The sequence below is a fragment of the Lagenorhynchus albirostris genome, chromosome 3 (genome assembly GCF_949774975.1).
Source record: "Lagenorhynchus albirostris chromosome 3, mLagAlb1.1, whole genome shotgun sequence".
Classification (NCBI taxonomy): Eukaryota; Metazoa; Chordata; class Mammalia; order Artiodactyla; family Delphinidae; genus Lagenorhynchus; species Lagenorhynchus albirostris.
Window position 1 is genome coordinate 163711018 of NC_083097.1, and position 12938 is coordinate 163723955.

A 12938-nucleotide genomic window follows, 5' to 3' on the forward strand; every position below is an offset into this window, starting at 1 on the left:
GGCTCTTCGGGCAGAAGGCCCGAGAGGAGCCAGTCCACATGTTGCGCAGACGCAGCCAGTCTCTGGACGTGGCCCAGGGCCAGCCTGGGGACAGATGGTCGGAGAGGCAAGCCCAAGGTCACCTCGACCGGGGCTGTTCGCACACAGAGCAGCTGTCTTTTTACACATATGTGGGGGAATCACTGAGAAATGTCTTCGGGGGCTTTGAGAAGATGGGAAGCGTGACACACTTGCGACAATCCTGGGCTGGATCACGGGCTCCCTGACAGCACGCGACGGCCTGGGCTGGCTTGTTTTACAGGCAGACACGCTACCTTTGCAAGGATGTGCTTGTCTTTAATGATGTACTCGTAGGTCGTCAGCAAGACGTTGAACTTGCCGCTCCGGAGCTGGGGAACGAAAGCACGTCTGGCTGCTGGAGAGCCCTGTGAGGGAGAGAAGACACGAGCGCCTCAGCCTCTGGGCCTCGGGTCCTGGCCCCTCACGCCGGCAAGGGCAGAGGGCCAAGTGTGGGGAGCGGAGAGAGGAGTGTGGGTCCTGGGCGGCCCGGGCCCCTGGGAGGCTTGCTGCCTGCACCTCCATCGGCCTCACTCCTGATGGTCAACCAGCTCCGCTTCCCACACCCTCCTCTTCCCGGGTCCCCATCTCAGGCCTCCAGGCCTCCCACACAGGCGCAGACCGCTGTGATCACTCCCAAAGGGCAGCTCCAGACTCTTGCCGGTTAGCAAATCTGCCCCGTCCCTCCTGTTCGAAGCTAACGTTCCAGACAGAGCTGCACTCATTCCCATAAGCTCTTGCTAGCCGAACGACTTTTAGCTCCTCAAACGCACCAAGTTCTCCCCAGACACGCTGTCCCCTCTGCCGGGACCCGATTTTCCCCATCACGGGGCCAAGAGCCTCTCAGCACAGGGTGGCGAGCCTGGACCCGGTAGACCTGTGGCCAAGGGCACAACGGGGCTCTGCCACTGAGTGGCTGTGTGAGGCCCTCTCTGCCTCTCTCCCCACGAGGACAAGAGGCACATTTAGTCCCCACTTCACAGGAGAACTGATCTAGGGGTGGCACTCAGAGCAGGCCTGCACGGGGCCCACGTGTCCTGGTGTCCCCTGTCACACAGCAGCCCACGGTGGACACTCGCTAAGTCATCCCACGTGAATGGGTTTTAACCAAAGCTCGGCAAGAATAATGAAATCTTCAGGTGAATGCGTTAATGTCACCACATTCCACAAACTGAGTCCATAACTTCAGGTAAAAAAGAAGCATCACTCCTCGAAATAAAGTGATCCAAACCCTGTGTTAATGGCAGGATCCCATGTGTATAACATAAGAAGACGCGCACATGCACACGTGCATCCTGTCATTAATGCAAGTTGATGCCCCTCTTCACCCACACGTATCCCCTGTTCGCCCACCCTGCCCATGCCCACCTCCTCAGGGGGCGACGTACCTTGTAGGACACCTTCACCACCGAGGGGGCCCACTTGTCAAATTCGTATGCCCAGTTGGACAGCGTTCTGGTGGAAACAAGGAAGGGAGAGTCAAGGTCTAGTTCTGTTGCCAGCAACTGTCCAACAGATGCCCACGAGGAAGTGAAGCTGATGTGTGTGTGACCCTCAGAGCTGGCCGGGTAATGGGCCATCTGAGGGAAGGAGGGGATGGTGCCCCAGGTGGAAGACACAGGGACACACAAAGGCGTGGTGGTGGGTATAGGGTCAGCCTCCGCCAGGGCAGCCGGAGAGGGCCAGGACCAGGAGCTGGACCCTGGAGATCAGTTCTCTGTCACCGCTGTGTGGCCACAGGCCCCTGTGAGAACACACCACAAGCTGCAGACCTGCTGCTCAGAAAAACGCAGATTCACGGTGCCTCATTTCAGGCTCAGGACGCTGGGGGTGGGGTGCGGGAGTCATGCCACGGAGGCCGGGGCTACAGGAGACACCACCGAGTCGCAGTGCCAGGTCAAAATGAAGCTGGCAGCCACTGAAGGTTCCTGCCCGGTAAGAGGCAGAATGAGGATGGGAGGCAGGCGAGACCAAGCCAGGCCCGGGCAGAAGACTGCAGGAGGGGGAGTGCAGGAGGACTCGAGGCCAGGAAGAGGGGGGACAGACAGAGATGGGCAGTGAGCGGACATGGGGGCGGGTGAGGAGGGACAAGTCACCCCCGACTATAAGAGAGAACCTCAGGAGAGGGTGACAGCGACAGTAAAGCCAAGTTCAGAGCGGGTGGGCTCTCGGGGAAATACTGGGACACAGAGTCTTCGGTGGGGGAGGGAACTCACTCAGACAGTCTAGACCAGGGGGTTCGTAAAGACAGGATGCAAAAGCCAAGTGGAAGGGACTGCTCGCGGCTCACCCAGCTCCTCCCTGCAAGCTCCACTGAGGAGCTCCCCCAGCAGCCAGGGCCAACCAGGTGGGCACAGTCTGAGCCAATGAGATGGAAGCTTAAGTCGCTGGGCTGAAAGTCAGGGAAAGGTCTTGAAGGAGGGTGGAGGCCCCGCCCATCATTCTGGGAACCCAGAGGAGATGATGGAGGCAGCGTGGCCATCCTGCAACCAAGAGGGTAAAGGCCTAGGGGCAGGAGTCACGTGCTAAGGATTACTGAGCAGAAAACTGCAGGAGCCTGGGTCCTGGAAGCTTGAAGCCACCTGGCTGTGGGCTTCCCCTTACTGAGGGATCAGCAAGGTTGCCCTGGTTCGGTCACCGAGGTCTGGTTCCTATTGCAGGGAGCAATAGGGGAAGGTCGGGGCACTGAGAGAGAGAGAAGCCAAGGGCCAAAGCCTGGGGTGGGGGAGGGGCATCTGCAGAGCAGGAGAAGAGCTGAGGGAGAGTCGGGAGCGGAAGTTAAGGAGACAGGCCAGAGTCAGGGGTTAAGAGGGAGGCAGGACAAGCAAACTCATGGCAGAGAACAGCACGCCCCAGCAGGTGGACGGGACAGCGGGACACTCACAGTCTGAAAATATCCCCCAGGGCACAGGTGGCTCCTGGAGATGACACTCAACAGCCTGGGCCCCGGTCTGGGTAGCACAAGGGTGAAAAGGGCTGAAGATCAACACACGGGATAACTTCACTGAACGGAATGGGGGAATGCAGCCAACTTAAATGACCTTGGAAAAGATGTTTTGGCTGGAAACTGTAAGTCTAAGGACAAAAGGAAATGGATCTCTAGTTAGCAAGGTTGTTCCTCACAGGCTAAGTATTCTGAAAGCACTGTACACGCACACTGGGAACGAACACACGGGTAAGGAGAAAGGCTAGAATGAGCCCTGTGGTCCCGGCTGAGTCAAAGACAGCAGTATGGTCACACTTAACAGAGACACAGATGACCAGACGCAAATCATGTCAGCACGTGTGCACTAGGGTCAGTACACGTACGTATACTTCCTAGCACTGCACACTGAGAGGGCCTAGAAGCAATGACGCCCCAGAAGCAAGGAGCACACCCAGCACCCACGTCTTGGTTTCTAAGACCATTTTCTAATAAGGGAAACCAGGGCTTCTTGGAGAAATGGCTGGTTCTAGGCCTGGGAGGGAAATGTACCAGCTGAGCCTGGAGCGTCTTTGGGTGCCAAAAAGCAAAGACGTGCTCAAAAACCCCACAATGATGGGAGCATGTCAAAGGAACAGAGCAGCCAACTGAGAGAGCTCCCAATGGCCAAGGCTGGAATGATTTGAGCAACAAAATAAACTAGTATTGGAGTTTAACCCAAAGTATAAAATAAATATCCAGGAGTCCATATTGATATAAATGATTGAATACATTCACAATTGGGGGGAGAAGAAAGAAATCTTCCACACAGGAAAACTCCAAAAAATTTATGTAGGGATTTCACCTTCAAGGAGGTAGCTCTTAATTGCCCACCTATTATTTGTGGGCTGAACTTAGTCCCTTTTTTCCAGAATACAGTATGGAAGGGGTAAAAAAGAGTAACTTCACAGTGGAGACACCTGACACACACTACCTCAGCCCGGTGATCAAGGTCAACCTCAAGAGTGAAAAGACATGTAGACAGTAACTGCCCCCCCCCTTGTGAGGTGATAAGACACGTGCTTCACTTCTGGTCTTCGTCCCGAAACCCACCATCCCATTTAAGGATGAAAAAATCACCAAACAGATCCAGGCTGAGGTACATCCTACAAAACACCCGACCAGTTCTCCTCAAAACCATCAAGGTCACCAAAATTACACCAAGTCTGAGGAATGGTCACAGACCAGAAAAGATTGAGGAGATGTAAAGGCTAAATGTCATATGGGAGAATTCCCTGGTGGCGCAGTGGATAAGACTCCGTGCTCCCAATGCAGGGGGCCGGGGTTCGATCCTTGGTCAGGGAACTAGATCCCACATGCATGCCACAACTAAGGAGCTTGCGTGCCAAAACTAAGGAGCCCTGGAGCCGCAATTAAGGAGCCCGCCTGCTGCAACTAAGACCCGGTATGTATGTATGTATTTATGTATGAATGAATGAATAAATAAATGTATGTATGTATGTATGTATGTCAGTCACATGGGATCCTGGAATTGAAAATGGAAATCAGGGCAAAACTAGAGAAATCCACATAAAGTTTACTTAATAGTAATGTGTTTAATTACTAGTAATGTTCCAGTGCTGATTCCTCACTTGTGACGAATGTAACACGGTCACGTAAGATGTGATCAACCACAGGGGGAACCTGGGGAGAGTATACGGGGGCTCTGAGTACGACCTTTTCAACTTTTCTGTAAATCTGATACTATTCTAAAGTAAACAACCACAATGCAATGACAGAGACGTGCTGAAAGGACACAGGGACGGATCTGAAGCGTCTCCCTGGGCCAAATCTGGGACAATTTAAGCAAAGTAAATAACAATAGTGTCCACAAGACAATTCTTCTATGAAGAATTACACCATTAAACAATTAAAGAAGGGAGAAGAGACAGCTCTTCCTTGTAGTGGAATTCCAACACCTGTAGAAGGAATGCCGGAAAGAGAAAACCAGTACTCGGCACTTTCCAGAGTGATCATTTCAGGTGAGACTCCTCTGACAGATGCTGAAATTACGGGGGAAAGTTATGATGAGAAATGGTATATTCATATAGCTTCTAAGTGCCTTCTCACAAGTTACTTATAAATTACAAAGGAAAACTCTTAGGTTTATGTGGGGAAACCCGCAGCCACCACGTAAGGAAAGACCAAAGCGATACTCTCCTGTCACGGAGCCCCTGGGCTTGTGCCTCCCGATGTGAGGCCCCAAGAAGGGCACAGCACCCACCCTGGAGTTTCTCGCCAGAATTCCAGAAAGAAGACACATCACACAAACCCAATCTGAGGGACAGTCTACCAAATGCCTGGTCAGGATTCAAGTGTCAAGATCATGAAGGACAAAGATGGACTCAGGAACTGTCACAGACACGACATGACAGACACACGGCAACAAAAGGCAAAGTGGGATCCTGGACCAGAAAAAGGCCTTTAGTGGGGAAGTGTACAACATCTGAATAGAGTCTCTAGATTCGTTACCAGTTAACAATGATTTGTTAAATCATTGTTACTATCCTGGTGTTGAAACTGTCCTAAGGTTATGTGAGATGCAGGAGGCCGGGTGAAAGGTATATAGGAACTCTTTACACTACTTCTGCAGTTGTTTGTAAGTCTGAAATCATTTCAAAATGAAAATTTAAGAATGACAAACCCAGGCTGCAGAGCAGCACGCTGGACAGAGCTATTCCAGTGGAGATGAAGTCACGCCTGGGAGGCTAAACAGAAGGGAAGGGACTTGAGTAAGTGGAGGGCAGGGAGTCAGCGCACAGGCAAGGGCAGCGGGAAGCAGAGAAGCAGCTGGGCCTGACCACGGCCTGGGACCTTCCGCTGCATCGTGGAAACAGTTCCCGCTCCATGAAGATCTGTTCCTGCCAAGGCAGCCAGATTTACACCGCCATGAGGGACAGAAGGCAGAAGGAGGAAATCAACTTCTCGAGATGAATTCTGGGAGGGTTCTGGGGCCCCCAGCGGTGGGTGCGTGGCCTCTGGAGGCCTGGCCTCCTTACAGGTAGGAGGGCATGTTCCCATGGGCTGAGGGCTGAGTACTCGGTTTCCCATCCTCCCCCTCGACAGCTGACTTGAGGCAGACATGGTTCCCCCTGAGTGCTGGGCCGACGGTAAAGGGGGTTCCCCTTCAGGGCCAAGCCAAGTGTACACTCAGAGGCCTGGCCACATCAGAGCAGACCATCCCCCAGGCCCATGACTGGACTGTTGCCTAACATGTGACCTGAACTGGGTCAATGACAGCCATTCCTGGGACTTCTGGAAAAAACCTGGGAACAGGAGAACCATTATGTGACACATGCGGAGCTGGGAAGAGGGATGCCCAGATGGCCTGAGGAATCCTGGCCCCTGGAAGGGTGCCTGCTGGGAGGAAAAGACCAACGGTACCAAGAGGTGGCTAGTGAGAGAGCCTCCTCTGGACGCCGTTTGGGTATCCAGATGCCACCTGAGCGTCTGTGGTGCCTGGACCAGGCTGGGATGCGATCGACAAGGCTCGGTGCCCCAGCAGTAAGTGGACAGTGTCTGCACAAATGGTTCCACTCCACATTTCTAGTGGGCAGTTATCTGACTCCCGTGACAACCTTGTGTGGAATTTGCTCATTGTGGGGCCTGAAGAGGACACCAAGGACATCCTGTGAGAGCTGCCCCAACAGGAATCATGGACGGGCACTCCATCACCTGCCCTTCTATCCTGAGCCTCGACACGAGAGGCAGGTGGCTATGGGCTGAGTTGTGTCCCCCCCCAAATTTGTATGTTGACATCTTCATGCCCAGCACCCCAGAACGTGACTATATTTGGAAATAGAGTCTTTAAAGAGATAATGAAGTAAAAACACGGTCAATGGGGCAAGCCCTAATCCATGACTGGTATAACTTTGTTGTAAGAAGAGGAAATTAGGGCACAGACACACATAGAAGGAAGGCAGTGTGAAGACACAGGGAGAAGATGGACATCCACAAGGCCAGGAGAGAGGCCTAGGGAGAAACCAGCCCTGCTGACACCTTGTTCTCAGACTTGTGGCCTCCTGGGAAATAGTTCCTATTGTTTAAGCCACCCAGGCTGTGGTCCTTCGTGAGGGTGGCCCAAGCAAGCTAACACACAGGCATCTGAGCCCAGGCCGGGCTGCTAGTGACCTCGGGCGGTGGGGCCTTCCCATTGGGCACTCCTGGCACCTGGGGTGGGCACACTCACGAGAGAGGTACTATGATGAGGAAGGGCCCGTTGATCCGCTTGTGCTCCATGAGGTACGTGATGAGAGCGATGGTCTGGATGGTCTTCCCCAGGCCCATCTCATCAGCCAGGATGCCATTCAGGTTGTTGTTGTACAGGGACACCAGCCACTCCAAGCCTTTGATCTGCAAGGAAAAGCGGCCAGGACTGAAGCCCAGGTTGGGTTCGGGGGTGTTCCCCGCGCTTCGGAGACTCACAAGTTCTGCCCCAGCCAGGGACCTCCTGCGGCCGTCTTCACTTGGTATTTTGCTCTGAGTCAGCCCACTCCTTTCCCACTCAGCCTCATCCTCAGCAATCCTGTCTCTGAAATCACAGGGTTGCTGTGCTAATGAGAGATGTATATGAAATGTCCTTTCTGGGCGCACATTTAAACAGCTAAGCTTCTCACTGTTACAGTGTCCGTCTGTCACTGCCTGACACCAAGCCACACAGCACATCGGGAGCAACCTGCCCTCAACCGTGTGACACTGGATTCAGGAGAGCGTTGGGGTTTCAGGGGAACTTGGTGAGGAGTCCACCACATGACTAACAACTGCCTCAACAGCATTTCAAGATTAACTGAAAGGTTTCCAAAGCTTGTGAAGCTTTCTGAAACACAGTCAGTTAGAGAGAATATTGTCTTCAGGGAAAATCTGGAAATTTTCATAACAGATTAAGCAAGTTAAGTCTTGGCCATGTTCTGATTTCTCTGATTACACTGGTCTCTGGAAAGTTCCACTGGCCACAGGATTCACCTTTGGCACTTGATATCAGCACGGATATCAGCACCAGCTGCCTCTTGGGAGCTTACAGGTGAGCCTGGGATATGGGGCCACAGGAGAAGAGATTTTTACTATAAGCAGCTCCATTTCTTGGCTGTTCCAGGCCAGACCCTGACAAAGAGCTTCAGAGGCGTCATCACTTCACCCTCAGAGGCTGGCAGGAGGGGCTGCTGCCCCATTTCCCAGAAGGAAGGACCGAGTCTAGGGCTGCTAACCTCTCCTGCCTTGCTGCCTCATGCTGCACAGAGCTCTAGGAAATATGTACTGAGCACCCATGGGCCCACACCTGGGTCCCATTCTGGCTCGGCCATTCCCAAACTGTGTGATTTTGAGGAATCGCTGTACCTCTCTGTTCCTCAGTTGTCCCTCCAACCACCCCCCCTTCCCATGAAATTCGGAGGACCGCAGCACCTACTTCAGAGTGGCTGAGGGAATTCAGATGCTAACAGCCTATAAAATGCTCCTATTCTTCTTGGCACATATCAAGCACCCAGCAGATACAGATTTATTGCAACATTTCATTTCCTCTTGGTCAGACCATGAAGCTGCTTTACAGATGAGGAGACTGAGGCTCAGAGGGGAAGAGCAAGTTGCCCAAAGACCAAGAGTGGACCGTGAACTCAGGTCTGCCTGCCTTCAGCAGCCACCCACGACCCGGAAACCCCTCTGCCGAGACTGCTATGTGGACACGGCCCCCTCCAACCTACCTGGTACTGCTTGAGGACGCCGTTGACCATGAGCGCCGACTGCTTATCCACCCTCTCGGTGACGGCGTGGGCCACGGCATAATAGGACTGCAGGCCACGAGCGAGGGCCTGCGACACGCCATACTCGTCATCAACATCTTGCTTGGCGTTCCTGGGAGCAAGATCAAAGGGCCGTGTGAAGACACACATTCCTACTTGTGACAATGTGCTTCTGACACAAACCTCCACAGAGCAGCTTTATGGCCTGAGCCGGAAGATAAGCCAAAGAGCAGCCGCACAGTCTGAGGACAGGCAAGGCAGCAAACACTAATCCAGGTGGGCCCAAGACTAGACTTCTGGGTGCCATGGGAATCAAGTCACTGTCACACCACAGAAGGAATGTTACTTTTAGCCAGAGGCTGGTCACATGGCCCACCCTCCCTACCCGGAGTTCAAGAGTCTAAAGGGAAAATGTACACTCAACAGCCTTGCACAAACCAGAATCATTCATACTTAGGCTGTTTTGTAATCTAATCTAGAATTCTTCAATTAAAAAAACCTCTTTTTATAATTTTATTTTATTTTTTTGGCCGCACCACGAGGCTTGCAGGATCTTAGTTCCCCAACGAGGGATCAAACCCAGGCTCCTGGCAGTGAAAGTGTAGAGTCCTAACCACTGGACCGCAGGGGAACTCCCTGGAATTCTTTTAAAAAATGACTTTAAACTATTTACATTTTATTAATGTGAGAGATATATGTGATCCAACTATCATATTGTTTTATGCTGTGTTTTGTTTTTATATCTTCTTACAAATCCTGCACAGTGAGCTGGGTTTTCCTAGCTTAGAGGGTTTTTTCCTATATATTTCTGATGGATTCAAAAGACTGTATGTTTGGGCTTCCCTGGTGGCGCAGTGGTTGAGAGTCCGCCTGCCGATGCAGGGGACACGGTTCGTGCCCCGGTCTGGGAAGATCCCACATGCCGCGGAGCGGCTGGGCCCGTGAGCCATGGCCGCTGAGCCTGCATGTCCGGAGCCTGTGCTCCGTAACGGGAGAGGGCACAACAGTGAGAGGCCCGCATACCGCATATGGTTCCCTTCATACCTAGTGCTTATGTAATACATAATGCTCTCAATGCTCTATTTAAGAGTATTCATTAACTCTGTCCTGTAAGCCACAATAAAATTGGTATGTTAATTGTAACTGTGCTTACAACGGCAAAGGATGAGAAATAACCTAAACGACCACCGCCAGACTCAGGCCACAACGTGAGACCGTGACAGGGATGCCATGACAGGATGGCCAGATGTGGAGGAGTGAGACACCCTGTGTGCACAGACATAGGAGCAAGGGGCAGAACACTGTGCCCCAGATACACTCGTGCAAATGAAACAAAACACAGATACATGTCATGCTTACTGATGCATAAAATATGTGTGGAAGACACGCGATGCTGGAAGCAGTTTCTTCCAGGGAGGAGATGGGGAGGGCTGCGGCTGAAGCACAAGCATGAAGCGGCCTTCCGTGGTAAACCCGACTATCTCTTTTTTATTTATTTATTTTTTATTTGTTTATTTTATTTTTGGCTGTGTTGGGTCTTCATTGCTGCGTGCAGGCTTTCTGTAGTTGCAGCGAGTGGGGGCTACTCCCCGTTGCGGTGTGCGGGCTTCTCACTGCGGTGGCCTCCCCCGTTGCGGAGCATGGGCTCTAGGCGCATGGGCTTCAGTAATTGTGGCAGGCGGGGTCAGTAGTTGTGGCCCACGGGCTCTAGAGCGCAGGCTCAGTAATTGTGGCCCACGGGCCCAGCTGCTCCGCGGCACGTGGGAACCTCCCAGACCAGGGAATCGAACCCACATCCCCTGCATCGGCAGGCAGATTCCCAACCACTGCACCACCAGGGAAGCCCCCCGACTATCTCTTTGTTGGTTTTCTTTTTTTTCTTGTGGTACGCGGGCCTCTCACTGTTGTGGCCTCTCCCGTTGTGGAGCACAGGCTCCAGACGCGCAGGCCCAGCGGCCATGGCTCACGGGCCCAGCCGCTCCGCGGCCTGTGGGATCCTCCAGGACCGGGGCACGAACCCGTGTCCCCCACATCGGCAGGCGGACTCTCAACCACTGCGCCACCAGGGAAGCCCCCAACTATCTCTTAAACACAGGATGAGCCACGTGAATGGATGGAACGTCATTCGACCCCTACAAACATCAGTGACATCTGAAGTAAGTCAATCCGGTGTTTGTGGTCCCACAGCGGCTGCCGGCTGGACAGTGCTGTCCGGGGAGAAGCTGGGATTCTAACAGCTTCTGCCGGTGCCACCTCGCGGGAAGCTGGTGGAGGGAGGGATGCCTTACTCAATGATGTGCCGGGCGTCCACCTCGGAGACGTCGTCGCTGTCTGGATCTGGAATCTTCTTCTTGTCCTCCACGGGCAGGGCGGGAGGCTGTGCTGGCTGTGGCTGCTCCTCCTCCTCCTCCTACCAAGAGACAAGCCAGTTCACCTCAGGTCACCCCAGAGTGATGCTTTTACAACCCACGTGCCCTCTTCCTACCAATCCCAAAACATGTCACGCTTTTTATTTGCACATTCTTTTAATTGCTCAGTATATGATTTTTAGTTTTCTTAGCAGAGTCCAGACACTTCTTTTTAAGGACCTCTCAGGGTATGCTGTACTTCTGTTGCACCGAGTCCCCCGTACACAATGCTTACTACTAAAACAGCTTTTCCCTTCTCTTGGATTTCCTAGGTATTAAACATTTTATAGGTAACCTTCAATATTTATTGCTCTTGATTTACTTTCAGCTTTACTGACATGGCCAAAATGTCTAAAATATGTCAAATAAGACTGATGATAAGGCATCATCGTTTACTAAGAGGTTTTCTATAAATCTGTATATTAAGTATGAGTGTCGTGTTTCATTAAAAGGATTTTCCAACATTTACTGAGCAGATAATAAAGGGGATTTTGTATGACATACTGAAAAAACACACACAAATACATTTCCCAATATTAAACCATCCTTGTATTCCTGTATAAATCACACAAAATGTGTGTGTATAATGGAACTGCTATAAAACTAAAAAAGAAAAAGTATCTGTCATTAACCTGTCAAATTATTCCAGTCAAAACCCAGTGGGATTTCCTTTGGAGCATGCAAAATAATTTTATAGATCATTTGGAATAATGAACAGGTAATGACAGCACAAACATTTTGGTCAAAAAAATCATAACCGGTAAGACTTATCCTACTTGATATTACCATGCTGGGAATTAAAATAGGAATGGGAAGCCTGGCTAATTCCAATTAAAGGGGTCAGCAAATTTTCCCCTCAAAAAGTGACTTTAGGGGCTTCCCTGGTGGCTCAGTGGTTAAGAATCCGCCTGCCAGTGCAGGGGACACAGGTTCGAGCCCTGGTCCGGGAAGATCCCACGTGCCACGGAGCAACTAAGCCCGTGCGCCACAACTACTGAAGCCTGCGCACGTAGAGCCTGTGCTCTGCAACAAAGAGTAGCCCCCGCTCGCCGCAACTAGAGAAAACCCACGTGCAGCAATGAAGACCCAACGCGGCCAAAAATAAATAAATAAATAAATTTATTTTAAAAAAAAGAATTCCCCTAGTCCTCCTGGGGAGTAGGTGGGGAGAAAGGTGGGGCTGCTTGACAGCCCTGCCTGAGGTCTGACTTATATTTAAAAAAAAAAAAAAAAAAAGTGGCTTTAAAGCTGGACAAAAGTAGCACAGGCAACCATTTCAGAGCCCTAGGAGTCTGAGAAGCATTAACACTGAGAAAACTGCCGAGCCTTGGGCAAGAAGAGTGGGAGTTTGTGGAGTTCTTACTTGGGGGTGCTTTCATCTCTCCTACCCTCAGCTCCCAGTTCTGATGTGCAAGTTCTCCCAGGGTGGGCAAGCCACGAGGCCTGGCAGCTGAGGCTGATGGGAACTTAGTCATTTTGTAGCAGTGGACGATGCCCAGGCCAGCATTACTGTCAGTGGAGGTGAGGACCTCAGCCATGGGTGGGGAAAGCATATTACTGGCTGAGGGCTGTGCACATGCACAGAGGAAACGAGAAAGGGAGAAAGGGCCCAGCAGAAAGTAAAAGCCAGGGTGGGCTTGAAAATGGCCCAAACTTGGAATGTGTTCTTCTACACACACTGATCCACTGGCTGGAGAAAGAAGCCTTACTGGTTCAAGGTGTTTGAGTACAAACTCTCCCCAATCACTGGAAGACTACTAAGTTATGAAGAAACAC

At 51.8% G+C, this 12938-nt stretch overlaps 1 protein-coding gene across 22 annotated transcripts in view; it reads right to left on the reverse strand.

The window, feature by feature from the left end:
* The window catches only part of SMARCA4 (SWI/SNF related, matrix associated, actin dependent regulator of chromatin, subfamily a, member 4), an 87401-nt gene that overhangs the window by 36890 nt on the left and 37573 nt on the right, over window positions 1-12938 (reverse strand). For all 22 annotated transcript variants that reach the window (XR_009539784.1, XM_060145128.1, XM_060145129.1 and 19 more), the window contains 5 exons: window positions 11043-11164; window positions 8716-8866; window positions 7209-7372; window positions 1446-1512; window positions 315-425 (listed from right to left, as the gene is read on the reverse strand). Coding sequence is in view for 21 of the 22 variants with exons in the window: in XM_060145128.1 (XP_060001111.1) it covers window positions 315-425; window positions 1446-1512; window positions 7209-7372; window positions 8716-8866; window positions 11043-11164 (615 nt within the window). In the remaining variant the exon portion in view is untranslated. The remainder of the gene's footprint in view (window positions 1-314; window positions 426-1445; window positions 1513-7208; window positions 7373-8715; window positions 8867-11042; window positions 11165-12938) is intronic.